Here is a 23,298-nt window from a genome sequence, read left to right as displayed (position 1 = left end):
ACTCCTTGATTCTAAAATTAGAATACAGCACAAATACCACAACAAATTATCAGTAAAAATGTTGGATCTTTTTTAATTACAAAACATACATTATAAATGTGAGCACAGTTCTACACTCACTGGTCACAACAGGAAAACAAAAAGTAGATTTCACCTTTGATCTGCAATTCATATGAAGCAATGTCAGTGATACAGAGACATCCTGTCATTTCTAATTCTTTTACACACACAAGGAGGTTGGATGTCTTTTACAACCTTGCTTGTTCTTCACATATTCAGCAAGAAACATCTGTCTTTCTTGGCCCAATCCAATGTTTTCTTTGTCAACTGACATTAATTACAATAGTGAAAGTCATTATGTAACATCTTGAGGTGAGACTTACAGAGTCTGCAGCCCATAAGTGTCTGAGGATGAGTTAACGCCTGCCTGCTCACCTGGCCAGCGTTGATCCCCACCAAGTGTCCTTGATAAAGAGATGCAGCCACCCACATGGCTCACTGCACCATGGCCAGGTCTTTGAGTGCATGGCTGCGATGCTTCTTGGCTTTATATCCGGGCCGTAGGAACTCAATCTTCCTCTTCTTGGCTTCGATTTTGTTCTTGTGTTTCTTGAGTTTCTTCTTGGCAGCGATGTCTGGGTTAGCTACCGCCTGGAGAAGAGGAGGAGGACAAATGTAAGGTGGCTGCCAAGGATAATGTTGTGCCCATTCATCGTGTTTTGCCTACATCATACCTGCATGGCCCTGTGTCGTTTACGTGCTGCTCGCCTCTGTGAGAACTCCCTCTGGACAGCGGAGAAGGCCAATGAGAACTTCTCCAGCCCAACTTGTCTCTTCAGCAGCTCGATCAGCTCCTGCGCCAGGTTCTTCAGTGTGGGGTCTGAGTAGAGACAAAGAGCGGGGGTCAGCGATGGAGTAAAGTTTGAGGATGATTTCATTTTTCAGCCATTTCCTCATGTGACAAGCTGGGCCCTGGACAAAGAGTGTATGTGTGTGAGGATTTTTAGTTTTTTTTTTTGAAGATGTGGGAGCTGATACCTTGGTCTGCATAGGTGCTGTCCAGCTCTCTGTACAGAGGAGTGATGATGGTTGTCAGATAGGGGCCAAGCCTTTCCTTCCCCAGGTCCATGGCTATCGCTCCCAAGAACTTAAACACACAAGTTCTCTGTTGGAGAAAGTGGAGGGAAATAAAATAAAATTACAGCTCAGACACTGAAAGACTGACCATTTTAAATGTTGATACATTTTCTTTATATTCTAAAGAAAACATTATCCATTACCATTTCATATCCTACATTTCCCCTTAAAAACAAGTGAAGCACATAAGTAAATAATTAGATACATTTCTACATTAGCAACATCTTGTTTATTACATCACCTCTTGACTACCATAACTGTCTTTATAAGGACGTCAGCCATCAGCTAGATTAGATCAGCAAGATTTCTCACCGGCATCAAGATTAGAGACCACATTTCCCCTGTACTGACCTCACTTCACTCATTACCAGTGAAATGCAGAAATGATTTAAATTTTCTTGTATTTGTTTTTAAAGCACTGCATGGATCAGCACCAGCTTGCTTCCCAAATCTCCAAAGTCCATATTCTATTTCCAGACCTTGATCAATTACTTACATCCCCAGTTAAAATGTGACCAAACTTTTACCATCACTATTTACCTATTTGTTTTTGTTGTCATTATTTAATTTCTCTATGAAGCATTTTGTTCAGCATCTGTTTTATTTATTTGACATGTTCAACACCAAGCAGGGAAATAAGGGCAGGGCATCAGGTGATGTTACAGGTGCCACACAGCACACTTGTTACATCTCTGACCACACCCATCAGAGACACAGGCTGTGGTCTTTAAGGTGTCAATACTGTTATGTTTATGTTATAAATGATGGACATGAAAATATATATGACTTCAGGGTCTTCCATGGTAGTTGTGGACTTAAGAAAACATTTATCACATCTACTAGAAAATGTTTGCATAAAATTATTTCAATATGCATGAGTGCATGCAATGAGCTGAACCATCCTGACACCCTGCCCTGTCAAATTAAACTAATTAAGAGATTTATTTTTCTGCTGTCATGCACTGAGCTGTTTTTGAAACGTCTAAAATATAAATAGTCAATGCTTTTAAGTACTAAAAAGTAAAGACCACAGTACAACATACTAAATTAAATTCACTGGGCCAACACATAATACAACCATGGAAGGCTACAGATAGAGTAGATGTATTTATACTGAGCTCTTAAAGGCTGCAGTAATAAGATGGGAGCCCAAATGTCAGATAATGTTCTATTGTTAAGTTTATACCTAGTCACTGAATAACAGGATACTTAGCTATCATCAACCAGAGAACAGGACATGTGACTCCTAGTTTCTATGGTTACCTTTAGGGGAACTTTGGGAGTATGCGCTGCCTCTCTCTTGGCCATCAGAGACAGCTTGTTCATCAACCACAGAAGGGAGGGAGGTCTATCATCCTTGTCATCTTCCTCCTCCTCTTCTTCCTTCTCTTCCTCTCCATGTCCCTCCTCTTCATCTCCATTCTCCCTCTGCTCCTCCTCCTCTGTCACCACATCCTGAGGGGGAGTGACATCAGACTCGGGGGAAATGAGGTAGATCACCTTGCCGACGAACAGCAGGTTCTTGATCACCTGGGGGCGGAGCATAACATGTCCTTCACTCAATCTAATCTGTGATGTGTGTTGAAATATGTTTGAGACACAGTATGATGGGTGTGTTTTGGTGGAGTCTGTGCACCTGCTCTCCTGATGCTGTGTCCAGGAACTTGGATTGCAGCTGATGGCAGAACGATAACGCCAACTCTCTCATCTAGAGGTCAGAGAAGGAGGGAAACAAGAAGAAAAATGTATTCAAACAATAAGAATAAGATGCAGAAAGTGCAAAAGAGTGGTCCTTTGCCTCACCTTCTTGTCCAGGTTGCTGGTGATGAAAGCAGTGGCTACTGACTGGGATGAAGTGTCTCCATCCTCTCCTCTCCAAACATCGAGCAGCTGTTCTGCTTGGTGGGCTGCAAACAGCTGGCCAAAGAGTTGCGAGGCAGTCAGCCACACCCAGCAATGAGGGTACCGCAGGTGGGCTTCAATGTGACCTGCAGGTGTATTGGAAGAAAACTGACTGAGTGTATGTGGAATTTGGCTGCATATGTAAGAGAAGAGCAGTTGTGTGTGTTGGGCCTTTACCCCAGATACGAAAGAGTGTGTCGTCACGCTTGCTGAGCTCCAGCAGGCCACAGTGCTTGCTGAGTTTGGTGATGAGAGTCAGATAACTGAACAACAGCCTGTCTGCTCCTTTCTCATCCTGCTCCTCTTCAATCTGAAAGACAGAGTCACAGAGATGCTTTCTATTCCTCATGTTTCAAAACCTGTGGCCAGAGATGGTGTGAATGTGTTGACATTTACATCTTCATAGTTGTCGGGGTTGATCTCTCTCTCCAGCAGAGGCAGCAGGTCGTCCAGTCGTCGGGCAAAATTCTCCTCCTCCACTTCCACGAACAGACCACAAATCTGGGCACCGAGACGGCGAAGGCTGGCCTAGGAAGGAGGGAAAAGTCAGAGATCTTACTGAGAATTATTTTAAGTGGAAGTTCCAAAAAAGCTGCTGATTTAATTCACTTTTGGCTAAAATTGTTTTCCTAGATGTTTTACATGCATTTTAGTTCATGTGTTACCTTTTCTGCATTGAGCCAGGTGTTGACGAAGGCAAACAAGGTGTTCTGGTGATTTATGTCCAGCTGTGTCAGCAGGGCCTTGATAGCCATGGCGGCCATTTTTTTACAGCGTGCCGAGTCGTCGTTGACCACGACCAGGGCCAGCGGGGCAAAGAACAGACCGCTGTGCTTTAACAGCAGGTTCTGAACAAACAAAAACATAATGCAGTTTTGTTGAGATCATATGTGAAGTCAAAAGTCATCATTGGTAAAATACTATATGGTTGGTTCTTATGTTAAAGCTACTGATGTGAATTATGCCCAAAGTAAGAGTAGATTATGGATATATGGATGATATGTGTGTGTTTTCCATATATGTAGGTGAAAACACCCGACAATATTATGCAGTCCAGTTGAGGTGAAATTTACTCACCTGAGGGAAAGTCTGGAAGATGTATGCCAGCATCTCCAGCACAGACTCTCTGCCTGTGTCATGCTCATAGTGCAGCTGCGCCACCACAAAGTCCAGGTGCCCTCTCAGCTTCCTCCCCAGTGGGTAGTCCAGCAGGTACTTCAGATAGATCTGCACAACACAAACACTGTTTACTTTCTGCCTGAACTGAAGACTAGAGTCTCTTTATTAGACATTATGCAGCAGAGAGGAGAAATGAAGCTGTTGTGTGTTTTAGTACCTGTCGACAGTGTATTCTGATCATAGCGTTGCTGCCGGTGACCGACAGCTTGGCAACTTTCTTCATCACCTCCTCCATCTCTGGAACTACAAGTTTCCTAGACAGAATCGCCTGAGGGAGACAGATAGACATAAAAATATAAAAAAAAATTAAACAATTTGTCTTAAAGCTCTTTTACAATTTTGATCCTCTGATTTGTCCTGTACATAAAGTTTACAGCCCTAAAAACACAGAGTGGTTACCTTCAGCAGGCCGAAGGCAGTGGCTTGGCGTGACTGATCGTAGATGTCCTCCTCAGCATATCCCAACAACACCTGCAGCTGCATCTCAGAGATGTTGTTGCTTTTGACGTTCTTTACCAGTATGGTGATGGCCTGCGAGACAAACAAAGACAGGAAGGAGACAACAATATGAATCAATGCATTTTTATCTTCAGTTTTTTGTTTGTGAGGTTTTACCAATCCTGGGGGCCCTGATGAAACAAAACAACAACAAAACTATTTATCATGTTGTGTTTGCATACATACATACATACATACATACACATATATATATATATTCCTTGTGTTACCTTGAAGCAGTTCTGAACCAGGTGGTAGTTCTCTCCGCGGGCAGCTCCGGCCTTGGAGTAATCCTTCAGCAGAACAAAGAGCTGCTTGGTCAGCTGGTCGGCATTCTGTTCCACTGCTGGGAGAGGGAACTTGAACAGCCAGGTGAATGCAACCAGAGCCTCTGTGATCACCTGAGAGGAAGGAGACAGAAGAAGAGGGCAAGTTATTATCTCTGTCATCTGATTTGAGAGATCAGAATTTGTTTGATCAACCAATGCTCATAGTTGGGGTGATATGTAAACATCAAATGCTCGTACCTTGACGTGCATGGAGTCGAGGCAGTCGAGCAGCAGCCTTACGAAAGGGTCCAGCATCTCTAGAGCTGAGGCCTCAGATGATGTCACTTTGGATTTCTTCAGACTCAGGTGGAGCAGCTGAGGAACAGATGGATTCATATGATGACAAACACTTCTGCTTCTGATTAATTTTTTTAGACTCACAAAACAATCACAAGGCAATCCTTCCTTCTCCTGTAATCCACAATATTTATTTTACTGGAGAGGATAAGACAATGCAGAAAGTGTTACGCATATTGTTGGAGAAGTACAAAGAATGCTTTTTCTGTGATATGATATGTTCATATTAGTGAACTATGTGGAACATTATGCTTCTGTTACTATATCAGGACAAAAAAAACTTCAGAGGAAAGTAGTGTTAGAAACAGTACATTGCAACAAACTGATGCTAATACAAACATCGTATAAGATGACTGAAGACAAGTTTGAGTGATGTGTACCTTGAGGCCAGCGTCCACCAGGATGTGCATGTTGGTTCGGCAGCTGACAGGAGCTTTCTGACCCCCTCTCTTTGGGGTCGGAGGCAGGAGCAGGCAGCTGGGAGGGGGCAGCCTGGGGTCAGGGGGAGGCTGTGCCGACGCTTTCTCTCTAGAATTACAAACAGATACAGTGTCATAAATACTGGATGCAAATAAGCATTAAAGTGATTTACTATACTTCAATCTGAACTGAACTGTGTGTGTGTGTGTGTGTGTGTGTGTGTGTGTGTGTGTGTGTGTGTGTGTGTGTGTGTGTGTGTGTGTGTACCGGTCTCGCTTGGTGAGCAGCGGCAAACTCTGGCTGACCAGGCCGTGGCTCAGCAGCAAAATATCCTGAGGAGTCATGCCCCCGTTGACAAGCAGACCCAGGACCAGTCGCCGCAGCACGGCACCAACTCGGTTACACACCTTCAGACTGGATGAAGTCTCCAGTATCTGATGGGATGATAATACTTGGTTTTTCAACATAATTTTGTTCATGGATAAAATGGAATTTCTCTGTGCTCCTTAGACAAGACAAAACATGCACTTGAAGACCCATTTATGCAATCACTGCATTGAACACATGCAGAAACCTATTCAAATTAAATCACGCCCTCACCTCCTTCAGTGGCAGTATGAGCTTGGTGATGCTCTCCCTGCTGCAGAACTGGGCCAGCAGCTCGTAGGAGTCCATGCTCTTGCTGTGTCGAGCCTCCATCAGCTTGGAGACGATCCCCTTCACCTCCTTCTCCTCAGCCACGGCCCCGAACAGCTCATTGTTGAAGATCTGACCAATATTGAACAGAGAAGAGGGATAATAAAGGATTAAGATCAATATAAATGAATCTACCTGTAACACATGTTAATCAGGGGTTTTAATGGCTAATCCATCCTCAACATCTGACAAATGGGAGTCAATATAGTAATATGGAGTGAAGTTCTTACATCGATGAGCATGTTCATGCACAGGTCCAGATCACCACTCTTTAGGGTTGGCCTGAGGACAGACAGCAGCTGGTACACTGTAAATGTTAGCACATGGACCTGGATGGGGGAGGGGCAGAAACAGTTCAGAGACAATACAAACATGTCGCTTCACAAAAAGGGTGATGAACCACCATCTACAAAAATCCTCCTTCTATTAAAGTGTATGCACTGAGATATTATTTTGTTAAATGACAATACTGCACGTCAAGCTGTCGTTCCATACATCTGTATGTTCGACCAGGGTATGTGTGTGTTCTTCTCTGCCATTTATTATATCTGTGTGTGCGCGTGTGTCCTCTTGCCTGGTAGCCCTTGACCAGGACGCTCTGCATCTCTTTGAGCAGGTACCGCAGGTATCTGCACCCCAGTGTCTCAATGATCTTCACCAGCGTTCCTCTTGCTACGTCACGTATCTCCTGGAAACGGTTCCTCAGCAGCACACACACCTTGATCAGTATCCTGGATAACATCCACACACGCACACACAAACATTTAATGGTATAGAAAATCATACGGAATATCATATAGCATATACATCATCAATGAAATGTCATATTCTTATCCTAACCATATTACAAAATCTTAATTGTCCCCAAATCTGTGGATGCCACACATGATTCATGTGTATTTGGATCCTGGATGACAGGATTACTTCTGATCTAGAGATTTTTCTTTCTCCATATGTTTAAAGACATTCACCAGCAACACACTCAAACACATGCAAGTGCACATAGCAGCATACCCAGGCAGGTTGGCCTCCATGATGTGTGGAGGCAGAGTCTGCATCAGTTTAACCATGGCAAAGGCTATCGGTACCCTCGCCACCTCCTCATCCTTCACATCCTTTGACTTCACCGCCTTGTGTTCCTCTTCACGCTTTACCTAGAGGACACACACAGACATACTTTCACTATTCCACTGCTGTTTAGGATTTTTACAATAGATGTCATGTGTCACTTGTGTGCAGTGTTGTACCTTTGCCGTGAGACACTTGTGTAGGCGTGGAAGCACGCTGTCTTTAACAGTCTGGTGGATGGCGCTGATCAGAGACTCCAGCTCCTCTTTGCTCTGTGGCAGCCCGCTCGCCGCCACAACAGGTTTAGGAGCCACTGGTCCCTTGACTTTAGTGGTGGCCATTTCCTCTGAGACACCATCCTTTTCTCCATCATTATTATCCGTTTCCATGGGAACATCAGATGGAGCAGTCTTATTGTCAATCTCCATTGCCTCCTCATCATCGCTTGCATCTGATTCGTCAGCTGCACCTTCATCCCCGTCATCTGCATTGACTGTGACGCTCCCAGCTTGTCAAAAATGTGTTGTTTTATTTAGCAAATTTTATACAGAGAACAAATATGAGTGGACACAGAACAGTTCTAATTAGTCATTCACCTTCTCTGGCTTTAGCTGCCTCCATTTCTCTGCTGAGGGTCTGGTGGTCAAAATGGAAAGCATCCAGGACTGTGACTAGCAAACTGGGTTTAGGGAGGGAGGAGAAAAGAAGAAGAAACACTTATGAAACGCTTTAAGTATCATGAATTAAAATGGAAGGAACAAAGGGCATTAAAAAGGTAAAAAGACAAGAATATAAAAAGCAATCCAATGGTCAAAAAAACGATTTAAAAGCACACAAGCTTGAGGAGAGCCTTACCTGACAGCCAGTTTCTGCTCAGCCTGCGCAGTCTGCAGGATGTGGACGAAGTGTTTCAGGTAGTAGAGGTACTTGGACCAGGTCAGCCGTCGACACACTGCACCCACCACCTCCACCGATGCTGACGTCATATTCTCATGCTGCAGCATGGGAGAAGAAGCATTTTTAGTTTTCCTGCACAGGTTTTAAAAAGTTCTCTCTCAAAATCAAACTTCATTACATTGCATTTCGAAATGAAATTGTATCCATTATGAAAGGTTGAGTGTAGATAAGTCACCTTGAGCATCTTTTCATCTAGCAGGGCCGTCATGGCGTACGGCATTATGTAATTCTGCAGCGAACGAGACGTCATGACCACCGTGCCCTCCGTCAGCTGCTTTGCCAACTTCCTCAGTGCGCGACCACGACGGTGGATCTAAACAGAGGAATGTGTTAGTGTTTGTGGTCCTACCTGTACAACAGTCAGATAACAGGGGAAATAAGTAAGAGGAGTGAGTTTTCATGGTTTCTTTCTCACCTGAATGTGCTTCATGTGCTCAAAGAAGTCAGACTCGGGATCGTTGTAGTCTGTGAGCTGCACCAGGTCTCTGAACTCTTTTCTGGAGGGAAAGATCTTCACCAGGCAGGCGAGCACAGTGGTGTAATCATGCTGCACACTCTGGTAAAGTGAAGGGGGTTAGTAGAGGAAGAGACAACATTTTAAACGTACATCTTCATGAGTGTGTGTAGTGGTTTCTTATTTGATATAGCTAGTGTGTTCAGAAATAGGAGGAAGTGTGTGTGTGTACCTCTGTCTTGCTGCGAAGCCCCTTGTGTACAGCATCCAGGATGGTGTGTTGCACAATGTCCTTGTAGATCTGTTCTCCAGGTCCGACCGCTGCCAGCTGGACAATCACTGCAGACAGACACAAGGTGGCGTTGTCTGCCAGCGACATGTCACCAATCTGCACCAAAGGAGGGACAATTAATGAAAATCTTCTTATGTTACAGCTATTAGATTAGACAGCATTTCTGTATCATATCTGCTGACCTCAAAGGTGTGGAAACAGTTGTGTATGATGGTGGTGATGTAGTCCAGGTCCAGAGTCTGCATGTCTTTGACCCGCCGGGTAGCCTCTTGGAAAGCCGTCAGACGCACATCAAAGTAGATCTCATCCAAGTGTCGACTGTCGAATGCGTTGAGCTGGAGAGGACGAGCGGGAAACAGTATGGTTGCCATTACTGACTGTAATAATGTGGAGCAGGTGAATCTGACCACAGAGGTTAAAGTGTAAATAATAAAACATCATATAAGTGTAATAGATGATCTTACCTTTGCTGCCAAATCAGTGATATATGCGAGTGAAGGCTCCAGATCTGACAGAGTCTGAAATCAGAGCAGCAAAGATAGATTAAGAGTAAGGAAGGTTAATTTAAAGATTCTCTTAGTTTTATTGAGTGGAATCATTATTTTGAACTACAACCATAAATAAATGCCAAATGCACATCTTCTCTCTATCATTCAAGTCAAGTCTGGGCTTGATATCAATAGCATAGACATACATCTGCACCAATTCAGTCATCCTCTACTAGTAATATTCAGCATATTCAAAAATTTTGTAACATCAGGCCAGTTCAATAATTCCAAACCTATTTGGCTTGTGACCTATTTAAATGACTCAACTTTTGAACCCTCATCACAGCTTAAAGAGGGATTAGTGTTAAAAAAAAAAAAAAAAAACATCTACAGAGGATCCATATCACTCTACTTTACTATATATAAATGCATAGGCTACATATATGCATACATACTTAGAGGACATACCAGAAGTGAGATTCAAGCAGTTGAATGCAATATGTAATGGTGATACCAACAATCTTGAATCTCAATTACTGTGTTCCTGTAATCACAATATTTTGTTGTCTGTCGGACCTGGAAGACGTTGGCGAGGGCCTGCCGGGGCAGCTTGTTGTGGATGATGGAGAAGAGTTTGCTGAGAGGGCGCAGGAAGGCAGACGGCTGCACACACTGCCGCAGCAGGTTTTGTATGGTGGCCAGGATGTCAATTTCTGTCTCCTGAAACAAACAAACTGAGGTAAATAACTGGTAGCATGAATACATACAATCTGTTATAAAAACTTCTAATTTGGCAATTTTTTCCTTGAATTGAATACAGACCCTAACATTAAACATCCATATCTTTAAGCTTTAATTCATAGAGATAGTCAGAGATGGTACAAAAAAACTTGGAGGCTCAGTTCAGGTAGAAAGCTCTTAATTTTACATTAAAACTTAACTATGAAATCAGTCTCATTCGAGCTGTCATAGAGCACACAATAATTTGTTAGTCTTACTTGAGGGTTGTTGCCTTTCTGGAGGTAGGGTAGCAACAGGCTGATGAGCACTGAGCTCTGCTCCTTGTCGCTCACAAATCGACTGACCCTGGGCGACAGAAGGCAACAAATAAAAAATAAATAAAAAAAGTTTAATGAGATGAAGCAAACCGCCATCACCTGATGTTTCAGAGAGAGAGAACATCTTGGATACAATAGAGCAGGAAAAAAAAATGAATTAATGTGATCTGTACTGTATTTCCTCAAATCTAACCAGTCAGTTGACAGTGAACTCACTTGGAGAGGATGTTGAGTTCCTTTGCCACCTGCGCTCTGAACTTCTTCTTCTTGAGCCTGTCAGTGTTGCGTACGACTCCGCTCAGGTAGTGCAGCAGAGTGGAGATGTGGGGAAGCAGCAGCCTGGAACCCTGAGTTAATGAATCTAGAAAAGCACAACAACACACATATCTAACAGTGGCCAGCATCGGATTAAGAAGAGATATACAATTAGGATAAAACAAGGAAAACTACATTCAGATTGTATTTTGAGGAAAACAATTTGCTCACCTGCAGTGACAAGAGCGCCCTCCCCAGGCTGCGGGAAAACACTGCTGTTGACGCTCAACCCTGTCTCTATCCCTGAGGGAACAAAGTCTTCTGTCGTTGCAAGAGACTCCGCTATGTCCATTACCATAGCGATGGTCACTGGGGAAGCCTTCTTGGCAGATAGGAGGGCAAAGACGTTAAGGAGGACATCACACTCTGAATGGTCTGGTCTGTGTTTGGCCAGAAGGGGGAAGTACCTGACACAGAAAGAATATCCATCTTTATTGAACTCACTCTGGATGAAAGACTCTATATGCTGGTTAATGTGATGAAAGGATGAGGAACAGATTGTGTTATGGGAAGAAGCCACAGACTGACCTGGCATTTTTGCACCACACATGGATGAGTTTCAGCAGAGGTGTCGGGGAGTAGGGGCTCTCTGTGGGGAGACGACACACCTGCACAAAAAAAAAAGAAGAAAAAAAAGAAAAAAAAAAAGAAATTTAAACTTGTAGGTGAACCAGAACTCTCTGGACAAAGACAACTAACACAGTAGAACCTCAGAAAAACACAGCACAGAAGCTGTTTGCAGTATGTACCTGAGGCCAAACCACAGCCTGGAAGACAGCATCCAGTTCGCTTGGGCTGAAGTTGTAGGAGTCAAAGCCGTCAAAAAAGTCCTGAATCCTCAGGATGCCGAGTCGCCTTAGGTTCTTCAGAGGACTGATGCAACCTGCCCTCAGCTACAAACAAAAAAGACAGAATACAGCACTGAGAAGCACTCAGAGGATTTTTTTTAGATATGTTCCCTTTTAAGAGACTTAAAAAGCACAGTTGTTGATTCCCTGAGGAAACAGTCTCCTTACACTGTAAGTAAGAATACTTAAAATAACACAGGAACTCCATCTGAACAGCTTCAACCATCTCAATTTGGTATTTTTAGGATGCTCTCAAGTCATCTTGCTGACTGTAATTTATACAGTATAAAAAAGAATTCAGGAAACAAACATTGAAATCACTATCAATCCTCATTCTGATTACCTGGTCCCTGTTGTCCAGGACAGTGGACACAGAGGCAGTGACACACAGCAGGATCTGCAGCACTTTAGGCAGGTAGATGTAGATGAGATGCCCCAGCTTCTGGATCACCACATTGATGATGTTCAGCAGGCCGTGCTGACGGCCCAGTGGCAGGATGGCGCTCACGTCTGTCTCAGCAACTGCCCTCTCCACTGCTGCCAGACAGGAACCTGAGGACACGGCACATGAAAAGATCAACGAGGGAACTTCTACTGTTTAAATGCTGTTTTTTCATGTCTGAGTCTCAGGAAATTTTTAGCTCAAGAGAGACTTGTTTTCTTGTGTAGCTCTTGTGCACTGAGCTGCAAACAGTATGATACACAATTGATACTCCTCAGGAGTGCAGTCTTCCTGTAGACTGCTGCCAGTGGCTGGAAGAAACAATTTATATAACGTCTATAAAATGTATTTATCAGTTCATAAAATAGCAAAAATAAAGAATGTGCCCTCACATCACAGGTTACCAGAGCACAAGTGAATGTTTTCAAATGCTTCTTTTGTTTTACCAGCTTAAACCCCAAATAATACATTTTTTATTATGTATAATCGAGCACCTTTGAAATTTGAACTGCCAAATATTACAGGTTTTATTTAGACTACATTACATTTATAGATTAATAATGAAAAAAACATGTTAATTATCCTTTTCTGTGGATTCGATACACAAGTCAAACAGAGCACGGAAAGAAATACAAACTCAGACAAACTTTTAGTTGTAAACAGAGAATTTTCAGAGAACACAGAATCTTAATGAGACAACCACGTGAAAAACAAACTTAATAAATGTTGATTGGGGTTGAAACTCAACCAAAAATCTAAACTGTAGTAGAGAATCCATTTTTCTTTCTAAAAAGGTAAGGCGTTTCCTGTAGCTTCTTATAATGTGTTTTTGTGTGGTCAAAAATGTTTTGTGACTGAGGAAATCTTTTATTTTCTACCTTGGCTGTAATGGCAGACGGGCTCCAGCAGCAAGTCGATGAACATTCCTAGCTCCTCAGCCTGGCAACTTGCCAGGAAACGCAGAATGATGGAGGACCGGGACGCGGAGGCGGCTTTCCCCTGAAACTTACTGCCTGCTTTACTGCGCAGACGCCCAAACAGGATCCTGTAACATGAACAGCAAAAACAAGGCTGGTGAGAGAATATCAAACTATAGATACTTGTGATAAAGCTGTCCCACATTATAATCAGAAAAAGGAAAATAATTAAAATGTCCTCTTGTATTTTTGTGCAAAATAGTTTGTCAGTGTAATCGAGTCATATACTACATATGACTCGAAAGAACGTGTGCACTGTTGAGACCACCTTGGCCCATTTCTGAAGCTTTCTAAAGTGGTAGAAAATGTTGGCAACAAGCAGCAGAGCGAAAAGACTGATTCCATGTAAACGACAGAATGAATGAAATAGAACCAATATTTATATTAAAAAAAAAAGATAAACAATTCAAGTGTGGGAGCCAGACTGGCTGGGGACAGAGTGTGCAAAAGCACACTCCTCTTTTGTAAACACTTCTACCTGCTTTCTAGCAAATAAAACTGATGAAATTAAACTATCAGCTGTCTTTGTGTGTTTTTGTGCTAATATGTAATCTATGGGTGTTGTTTTGTAGTTCAATAAATGACTCCCAAAATGAGCAAAGTGATCATTTGCAAGTTCAAGGAATAGTTGGACACTCTCATGTCTGTCATATATGCTAAATATGAAGCTACAGCCAGGAGACTGGAAAGAGCCTGACACTGTCCACAGGTACAAAGAAATCATTTAATGACACTTAGATGTGAGAGTGATATCAATCTTCTCATCCAACTCTTGGAAGAGAGTGAATAAGCATTTTAAACATACTTTGCAACACACATACAGGTACAGTACCTCATAAGCAGTGGGATCAGTCTGTCTCTGTGTGAAGCATCAACCACTCCCGTCTCCTCAGAAATGTTGAAATGGACAATCTCCTCTTTGAAGTTTTTGTCTTCCAGTAGCCTCTCAAGATTCTCCCTGAACAAACACACACACAAAAAAGAAAGAGGTTAAAACACAGAGCAGCATCCCTGGGACTTGCACCGGTCGCTTATAGTGGGTTCAACATTTTGTTCAAAGACTTACTAGCAGAGCACACACTCAAACTTAGGTCAAAGAAATTCCCATTTGTCAATAATAAAGTCTCATAACAATTTTATATGTGATTAATAAACAAAACAATAAGAAGCACTGTCTAGAAACCAGGTCAGTGTAACAGCTTGATGCTGAACAAAGAGCCACACATACAGACATCTGTAATTACAACCGGATCCACACATCTGTCTGCAGGTAGGCTGGAAGTGCGGTAAGTGGATAACTTGCTAACAGCTAGTGGAGGGTATAATGTCAGGCAGAGTCAGCACTGAAGTGGAGGTTAACATTCCTCTGTCTGTAACCATAGAGGGTTGGTGACGAGAGCCATAACTTTTCAAAGAAGCTCACAATGATCCCATTGAGGAAGAGGGACAAACTGGGAGACTGTTGGACAGAAATGTTATTACTGTACATTCGTTTTCCTGTTTGCCATCTCATAATGTGATGAAGGTAGTTTTCTCACTTGTATGGTACTATGTTGGGGTCTTTGTATGTAAGAACACATTCCAGCGCCACTCGCTGAATCTGCTGGTCCTGATGGCAGAGCAACTGAAAACAGACAGAGAGAAATACATCACACTGGTGGTTTGATGCCTGAGGAGCTACTCTACCTACTACTACTACTACTAACTGAAAAAGTCCAAATCGACTCAAACTCCCCATTCCTCGTTTTGAAAACCGAAAAAAAAAACATTCAAGAGAAAATACTCATGTTCCAGTAATAAGCAGCTCTTAATTGGTTTGGTTTAACGCCAACTGCAGATGCATTAGAAGTATTAGTATTACCTGGTTATACAGCTCACTGAGACTGCCCTCCAGGTAGAGAGCACGAGGGTTGGTGAACTTGGCAAAAACTTTCAGATGTGCAATCAGCTGTCTATGGGAGGAAAAAGAAAGCCCATTAAAACTTAACACAACCAACAATTGCCATAATAGAGAGCACAATCCTGTTACAATGTAACACCAATACAGGTACAATGGTCATTACATGTTGAAGGTTTTATTGTGACTAGATCATCAGTCAAATTATTCTGATGGTTTAGGTTTATCTTTGTAAGAAAAGAGTCAAATGGTTCAGTTTATAAGTTGCTTTCAGTCCATTCATTCTCTGATCCTTGAAAATCCTACAAAGTCTTCACAAATTCAAACATTGAGTATCAGTAACCTGATGTAGACGATGGTTTTGGAGGATGTATTCGGCAGCGAATATGGCTAACGTGTTAGCAAACCGTTGCCTATTCAAACATCCAGCAAAGCAACATTAGCATTCATTTGGAGTTATGTTTCTGTACACCTAATGAATGCAATGAATGACTGAAGGAATTGCTCTGTTGTGTTAACCAGCGAATGTTAGCCACTAACTTTGGTGCTAAGCAGTTAGCGCTCAGTGGGTAACATAAGTCTTACTTAGCAGCAGCTCTCCTTGGAGGTGCCTTCCTCTGCTGTCTGCCCCTCTCCTCCACATCCTGCTCCTCTTCCTCTCTCTCCTCTTCCTCCACAGCCATCCCAGACTCCTCTAGGGCAGCATCATTCCTCTTCCTTAGGTCCTGAGTGGGGGCTACCAGCAGGTCAGCGGGATAAAACTCATTCCTGACAACAAAAACAAAAACCCTCAGGACCTCCCACAATTCCTGTTTGTTATTTTTTTAAAGCTATATCAGGCAAACATTCTCCCTAATTATACGCTCTGTAAAAAAAAAACAAAAAAAAAAACAACTTACCTGATGAACCTGAGCAGTAGAGGACTAAGTTCTCGGCTGCGTGGTTCCACTCTGTCAGGATACTGAGCCATTGCACGCCACAGCAGGCTGCGGAAGTTGGGGAAGTCCGTCCTCTCATTAGGGTCACAGGTCAACTTCAGCTGCTCTAGGAACAGCACCCCAACGTCCCCACTTTCAATGACGTCACACCCCAGCTCACTCTGACGATTGGACTCTTCCTCTTCAGTACTGTCATCATCATCATCATCATCATCATCATCCTCCCGCAGTTCCTTTTCTACAACAGGCAGAGAGGATTTATTTTTTCCCCCTCACATTTCGATTGCATACTGTATTTCTCTTTGTTCAAGGCATTTTTTGCTAAATACCAATCATCAAATCAATGTCTTAGTATCTAAAATCCAATTCATGGCAATAAGTTGGACCAGAATCCAGAAGCCCAGAAGGCAGCCTTACCAGCCAGCCCTGCCACCATCTCCAGATGTTCATGGTAGACTGCCCAGAAGTCCTTGTTGTCCATCCCTCTGGCATGGCTCCTGTGAAGAGGAAAGAAACCAGTTTGTGCATTTTTAATATTTGTAAAATGTATTCGGCCAATTCAGACATAGTTCTGTAAAATAAATGTGTTTGAAGCTAAGGAAAAATGCCAACAACCCATGGTGCTGTGCATGGTTAGAAATTTTCACTTTATACGAAATTCTGATACTTTGTGTAATCACACAACTGACAAAAAAAAAACCAAATGTCTCAATAAATCAAAACATCACATTAATATTAATTTCAGCTGAATCTATTGTGGCTGGATTCTTTTATACTCACACAAGAAGCTCAATGACTGCGTCCCACAGTGGCCTGAAGTTGATGAACAACATTGCAATGAGGTAACGCAGAGGCACCTGAAAGAAAAGAAGGGGAACCAGGATGTTGTCATGTCTTTACTATTTAAATGAATAAAATAAATAAATTAAAACATTAAAAAAAACTATTAGAGCTTTAAACATTTGGTTTATTAATTGAATGGTTTGTCGACAGAAAATTAGTTCTGCAACTATTTTAATAATCGAGTAATGAGTAGGGAGGTCTTATTATACATTGATGTGTGGGCTGGAAAGTAAATTTCAAAATTCCTGGTTAACTTACATTGAGTCGTTAGGTTTGATCAACCAACCATTTAAACCTCTGCTGTAACTTTTTCTCTCTGTACCTGTTGGAAGGTGCCGGGGGGCCCCTGTGGCAGGCTGCGCTGCACCAGGTCGTGTCTCAGCTTCCGGAGGTGCAGCAGCTTCTCTCTATAGTCCTGCACTGAAGCCGGCACGAGCTCTGCCTGCAGGCAAACTGCAAACACCGGCTGCACCTCCACACTCTCCTCACCCTGGACAGAAGGAAGACACTCACACAGGTAAGTACACAAAAGACAATTATTGTTTGGTGTAGTTTATTGAGAATCTCGACTGACAGCTGTACCTCAGCCTGTGGAGGAAGTTCTGCCTCAAACTGAGAGAGAATCCTCAGAGTCAGGAGGCGAATCTGAAAGAGAAAACAACTAATAAAACTGAAGGAAATAAATGTAAATAAATATCTTAATAGCTCCTTTACTCTATTCATATTTTTTTTCAGATATTCTGGATTTATCTTCTTTTTAAAAACACACAAAGTTAATCTTAAGAATATGACATGGAAAAGCAGTAACTGTGTGTAGGTGACCTTCCTAAATCTCAAGGGATCTAATTTGCCTTTATTGTGACTGGAGACAAACCTTAGAGACGTTGGACGAGAGGTTGGCGTGCAGAATCTGGTAGAGCTCCAGCAGCGCACTGTGGGATAAATGCTCTGAAACACCGCTGAGCGACAGGCGGGTATAGTAGAGGTCTCCTAGCAGCAAGGCAGACAGGTCTGTGGGAAACTTCCTGTAATAGTAATAAAAACAATAATGATAAGAAATTCGATTAAAAAAAGGAAACCCTTGAATAGAAGTTAAAGTGTTTCATTGTTTAGTGTGATGATAGAGGACTTGGACACACATGGACAGGGATGCTGTGCAGAACACACCTTATAATTGAAGTGATCTTTTCCACAGGAAACAGTGAGAGAAGCTGAGCAGAGCCGTCCAGACTGAGGAGGCAGCTCAGGGCCTGTCTTGCTACAAACAGACCGGCTGGAGGGTGGAGGAACAGTGACAGGAGGGCAGGGCGTAAGTCAGTCTTAAGAACAGCAAAACCTGATGCACCATTCAAAATCTTGTTTGAGTAGACTCCAAAGAGAAACAGATTTATTTGTTTATGGGTGAAGTTCTCAAAAGCCTGATGTTTGTGATTACTTCAAGTCAAAGAATCATAACCCGTGTTCACTGGCTCAAGGAGTTCATTCAAACAATCAGTAGCATCAGTTCAATCTTTTTTGGCAGCTGATTATTTTTTTTAATAGATTAATCTATTCTTAATACTTTTATTAATTATTTAGACAATAAAATCAGGTTCCTAATAATACAAGATAAATTAGTTATCAAAATCCTCAGATATATTTTGTTGATTAAATGCTAATCACTTCAACCCTAATTAATCACACACTTTCCACACATGAAAATAAAAATAAAGTTGTCACAAACCTTTCCCCAGTTTCTCTGTGTCAATCTCACACAGGAGGTGGTTTAAGAGAGCACACACAGCAGGAACAACACTGGCTGGAGCCAGAGGTCTGGAAAATTAAAAACAGTAAATGAAATAGATGAGGAAAAATAAATGAGACATCAGTAAGACCTCTCAGTAATCCATGTGTGCAAGCGAGTGTGAGGAGAAGGAAGCCAGAAGGCGAAAGTTACAGCAACAGTCAGGGCTGCTGCTGTTTCAATAATTAAATCTTTGTAAATCCTATTCATTTCTTTTTGCTTTACATATTTTAATATGGAGGCAAACATTATCAAATTTACAGCTGATATGAAAAAAAACAAACAAACTCTAAAGTATCAAGTAATACTGTGATACAAGCTGGAGAATATGTTGTGCTTAAAATGTGATTTCACTTTTCCAAAGAATGTATGAACTTCCCTGACTCTACCTGCCTGAAATACATCTCTAAAAAACAGAAACTCTGTAACCAGGAGCCCACAGGTGTGGCAGTACATTCATAAATGTGTGTTGTGTGTGTGTGTGTCTCTTACCTGACATGTGGCAGCAGCATCAGGGCGGACCAAGGCAGCGACAGGTCAGTCATGGACTGGTTCTGGTCCCCAGGAAGTCTAATGAGAGACAGCACCAGCTCTGGCACTGGCTGCTCTGATGTCGTACTGCTGACCTGACCTGCCTCCTTACAGCTGAACACTCTGGAGGACATAAACACATTCATCTCATGGAAAAAATAAAATAAATATATGTGCATGACTCAGACAACCAAAGACCTTTCAAGTCTTACGTTAACTAGGATTCAATTTATGACCTAATTAGATGTGAATATTTGAGGTATACTGAAGTATCTCACCCTGTGGTCTGTCCAGTGAAGAGCAGTGGGTAGGTTTCAAAGGCCATGGAGCCGTCTGTCGGGGGCGGGGCTTTAGCAAGGATCAGGCTGACCAGCACCTCCAGGCCACAGTGGCGAGACAGGGCATCTCCACAACTGAACAACCCAGCTGTGAAGCGCAGTAGGCTGGGGAGGAAGAGCTGGATGAGAGGGGAGAAGAAAGATGTTAGGGAGGCACAGGCAGAGCCAGAGAAAGAGGAAAATACTGAATATATCACTCTAGTGACAACTCACCTGCTCAAACTCTTTCATGGTGAACATCTCCTTGGTGAACTCTAGGATCAAGTCTTGTCCCACTGTGCTGCTAAAGACCTGTTGAAGAAGACAGAGTCAGAAAAGAAGGTGTAAACACACACACACTTATTGACTGTAAAACATGAAGGTGTGAACTTTTTTTCTCGTCACCTTTTGAACCGTCTCCTGGATGAGTGATTTGGGCAGGCTGATGTTCTCCCCGAGGAGCAGAGAGGAGATGATCTGGAGAAGCAGGCGTGAACAAGGAGTTGACAGAGCAGAGCTCTTAATCAGCCGCAACACCATCTGCAGGCATGAGAGAATAAGATGATGAAAACATACAGTCCAAAGGAACAAGCTACATGATTGGCTTTACGGGGAAAATAAGGATTTTGTATATGTAACAATCTCACAAATCATTTCCTCCTCTTACCTGGCAGACGGCCTCCGGCTTGGTGATCTTGGCTCCGTCTCTGTGGGACACAAGGGTATGGAGAACGAACAGCAGCCTCTCCAACTGCTCTGTTGCCTGGTCTGCCTCCTCTCCCTTTGCCTCCATTACATCAAGGACCTCCACCACACTGACCTGCACATAGGTACACCAACACCAGGCACAAAGTTTAACAGTGATCTTGGAAAGTGGAGAAAGTACTTTAACTCAAGACACAGACAGTGCCTGAAATGAAGGGACAAAGATTGATTGTTTCAGCACTGTCATGACAGCGGAAACCTGAATAATGGTCAGTGGTATTATCTAAATTTGCACCTAATATTCTAACCGTCCTGCCTTACCTGTAGGGACTCCCATAAAATCAGGACGTGTTCTCTGTCAACGTGATTGGCTGCAGCCTGGGCCATGTGATCCAGAGCGTCCCTGACAGTGTCCCAAGGCAGTGAGATTCCTGGGTTGGTTGTGGGACCGAGCTTCCGCAGAGCCACAGGGAGAGCCTGGAGAGAAAGGTGCAGAGAAACAGAAAATGAAGATGTCTACTGTTACCATATTACCACATTATGATGCTCTAAATTTCTTGACTAAAAGACTGCTCTTTTAGCACAGCAGACTTCATTACATTGAATCCTACAAGCAACAAATCTCTATAACCTGACCAATAACTGGGTTTCTGAGGCTGCTACCAGCAAAGCAAAGAGGGTGCTGAATTAAATTAAAACCTTGTACAATATACAGCAGGTATTCTGCATAGAACCATCATTTAGTGTACATATAATGAAAACTCCTTTTGAAAAAAAAAACAAAAAAAAACAAAAACAAAAAAAACAACAACTCACATTTGCAGCACAGGAGTGGAACATGTTTCTGACTCCTTTGCACATCTCAAACAGCAGCTGACCCGCTCCTTCTGCCTTATCAGGGTGCTGCTGCAGGTCTGAGAACACATGAGTCAGCACGGCATCGAGATCTGGAACCTGTGGAATACACAGAAATATAAAAAAATATTTAATACTACACACTGACTTTTTCTTTTTTTTTTTTATTAAATCCATCCTAACAGTTGCCGACAATAAAAAGTCACAAAGAAGGAAAAAGTGAATTCATGTTTCGTGTGTGATTGCAGGCAAGTCTCCCACCTTTCTCATCAAGAAAGAGAAGCTCTCTGCTGCAAACTTGCGGATGTGTTCCTTCTTGTGTTCCAAAAGTGTGCTGTACAAACTGTGAGATGGAAAGAGGCATTAATGTCAACCAAAATGTGACCCGTATGCAGTCTGATTGCTAATAAAACTTCTTTTTTTGTGTATGTCACAGAACACAAACCATTGAACTAACCCAATTAGAACAGTAATTAAAAACAAGTTATAAACAAACAAAAAAAACAAAACAGGACTGTAAATAACACATCTTTTGCTTTCCAAATGTGATCAGGATATATTTTTAAATTGTCCGCGTTTCCAGGCAGAGAGTTCATATTTCATCTGTACAGCAGATGGAAAAAAAATGCCATTCAACACCCAGTACAGTGGAAAACATATTCACCAGTAAAACATCTGACTCCAACTGGTTTCTCACCTGTAGATGTTGGTCATGTCCTTCACCATGAGCCTCCACAGGTACTTGTAGAGGTAGGACAGGCAGGTGAAAGCCCACTCCAGGACCTCTGTGTCCTTTGTGTCCAGCAGTGAGGTGATGAGAATGAAGAAGTCAGGGAAGTGAGGGTAGAAGTCAGTCTGCAGGTCTCTGGCCAGCTGAACCACCAGGCTGGGGGTAGTAGGAGAGGAGAGACATAACTGGAGTCAATGCCATCCAAAGTTTTATAAGTAGTGTTGGTTTTAAAGCAACAAAAAAACACTTCTTGGCATTTGAACAATTCATTCTTTTGGTAAAACCGCAAATCACATGTGAAACACTTACTCCAGAAGTGGTTGGTAGGCCAGACTGTTGTTGACAGCCAGGTGTGTTTTCAAACTCTCCACTATTGACTTCTGATGGAAAACCAGCATGTTGAATGACTGGCTCTTGTTGGATACCTCTTTCAAAAACGTTGCTGTGGAGGAAAGGTGTCAGTTTTGCATTAGCTGCAATAACACAACATCTTTTCTCAGGGTTATGAGTAACAAGGTTAAGATATTTTTGTTCCTAACATGTCACTATGGCTAATGATGTGGTATTTCTTATATTGTTTACGTACTGAAATGCTCTGTCAAGTTGAGGTCTCTCCATTTTGTGAGTCCTTCAGAAAAGTATGTTTCTACTTCCTGCATAGAGAGAAAAAAAAGTCATTACCAAACATAAAATCATGAGAATATACTGAATAAATGTGATTAAAAATGAAGGTGCCATGATCACTGGCTGTACACACCTCAGCATAAGATCCAGTCCTGTCAATACGATGGATGACATCGATGTTGACATTGGCAAGTCTTTCAGCAAAAGTGAGAAACTGAAAGAGGAAAATTAGAGGAGTTTATATTCTGCTAGTGATTACAGCTTAAATGCCATCTTTCCAATAAGTTATTAAACAATCTTCCCTGTTATCAGTGAATTCCTCTACTTGCATATGATTAACAAAGCGGTACTACACCTAAGAAATGATTTGTGTTTATAAAGCTTTATCCCTTTTACTCTATTAGCATCATGGTGCAGTATATTGTGGACTCTCACCCTGAAGGTGTTCTCGGATTTGTGATACGAAGACTTCGACTTGATCTTCATCTTTGCGTCGATGTTTGATGAAAGGCAGTTTGAAATTCAAAGACTGGTACGCGATTAAAGCGATTCATGAAAACTACACTTTGTTTCTTCACTTAGCTGATGCTACAACTGTTTACACACACGCCGACACCAGGACGCAGCCATGTTGAACAAGGCATTATGGGAGTTTCTTTCTCCGCGTGTTGGGCGAAGAGAGGCGAGCAGAAGCGAAGACAAGCAAAGAGGCGAGAGA

General features: G+C 42.4%; 1 protein-coding gene across 1 annotated transcript; it reads right to left on the bottom strand.

Moving 5' to 3' along the window:
- Positions 1–46: 46 nt before the first annotated feature.
- Positions 47–23,143, bottom strand: utp20 (UTP20, small subunit processome component). The gene is made up of 61 exons (XM_022749249.1): positions 23,016–23,143; positions 22,714–22,794; positions 22,543–22,609; positions 22,266–22,398; positions 21,924–22,112; positions 21,488–21,569; positions 21,188–21,325; positions 20,693–20,848; positions 20,334–20,486; positions 20,072–20,206; positions 19,901–19,978; positions 19,628–19,806; positions 19,311–19,472; positions 18,759–18,847; positions 18,203–18,308; positions 17,910–18,060; positions 17,618–17,680; positions 17,358–17,525; positions 16,973–17,049; positions 16,610–16,689; positions 16,154–16,430; positions 15,840–16,022; positions 15,219–15,309; positions 14,896–14,981; positions 14,190–14,315; positions 13,259–13,425; positions 12,282–12,490; positions 11,840–11,983; positions 11,619–11,698; positions 11,262–11,497; positions 10,992–11,136; positions 10,716–10,803; positions 10,294–10,437; positions 9,694–9,747; positions 9,412–9,564; positions 9,170–9,325; positions 8,899–9,039; positions 8,659–8,796; positions 8,382–8,521; positions 8,123–8,205; positions 7,706–8,034; positions 7,473–7,612; positions 7,033–7,189; positions 6,689–6,787; positions 6,363–6,530; positions 6,030–6,196; positions 5,723–5,870; positions 5,244–5,360; positions 4,947–5,117; positions 4,618–4,749; positions 4,376–4,486; positions 4,117–4,266; positions 3,705–3,887; positions 3,436–3,567; positions 3,217–3,349; positions 2,941–3,125; positions 2,774–2,845; positions 2,401–2,667; positions 1,039–1,165; positions 735–880; positions 47–651 (listed from the first exon to the last, which is right to left on the bottom strand). The coding sequence occupies exons 1-61, from the start codon at positions 23,064–23,066 to the stop codon at positions 496–498; spliced, it is 8,469 nt and encodes a 2,822-aa protein (XP_022604970.1). The 5' UTR covers positions 23,067–23,143; the 3' UTR covers positions 47–495.
- Between the last annotated feature and the right edge of the window lie 155 nt (positions 23,144–23,298).

This window comes from Seriola dumerili, unplaced genomic scaffold, assembly GCF_002260705.1.
Source record: "Seriola dumerili isolate Sdu_G_001 unplaced genomic scaffold, Sdu_1.0 BDQW01000138.1, whole genome shotgun sequence".
Classification (NCBI taxonomy): domain Eukaryota; kingdom Metazoa; phylum Chordata; class Actinopteri; order Carangiformes; family Carangidae; genus Seriola; species Seriola dumerili.
The sequence above is the reverse complement of the archived record's forward strand: the minus strand, read 5'-3'. Positions and strand labels throughout refer to the sequence as shown.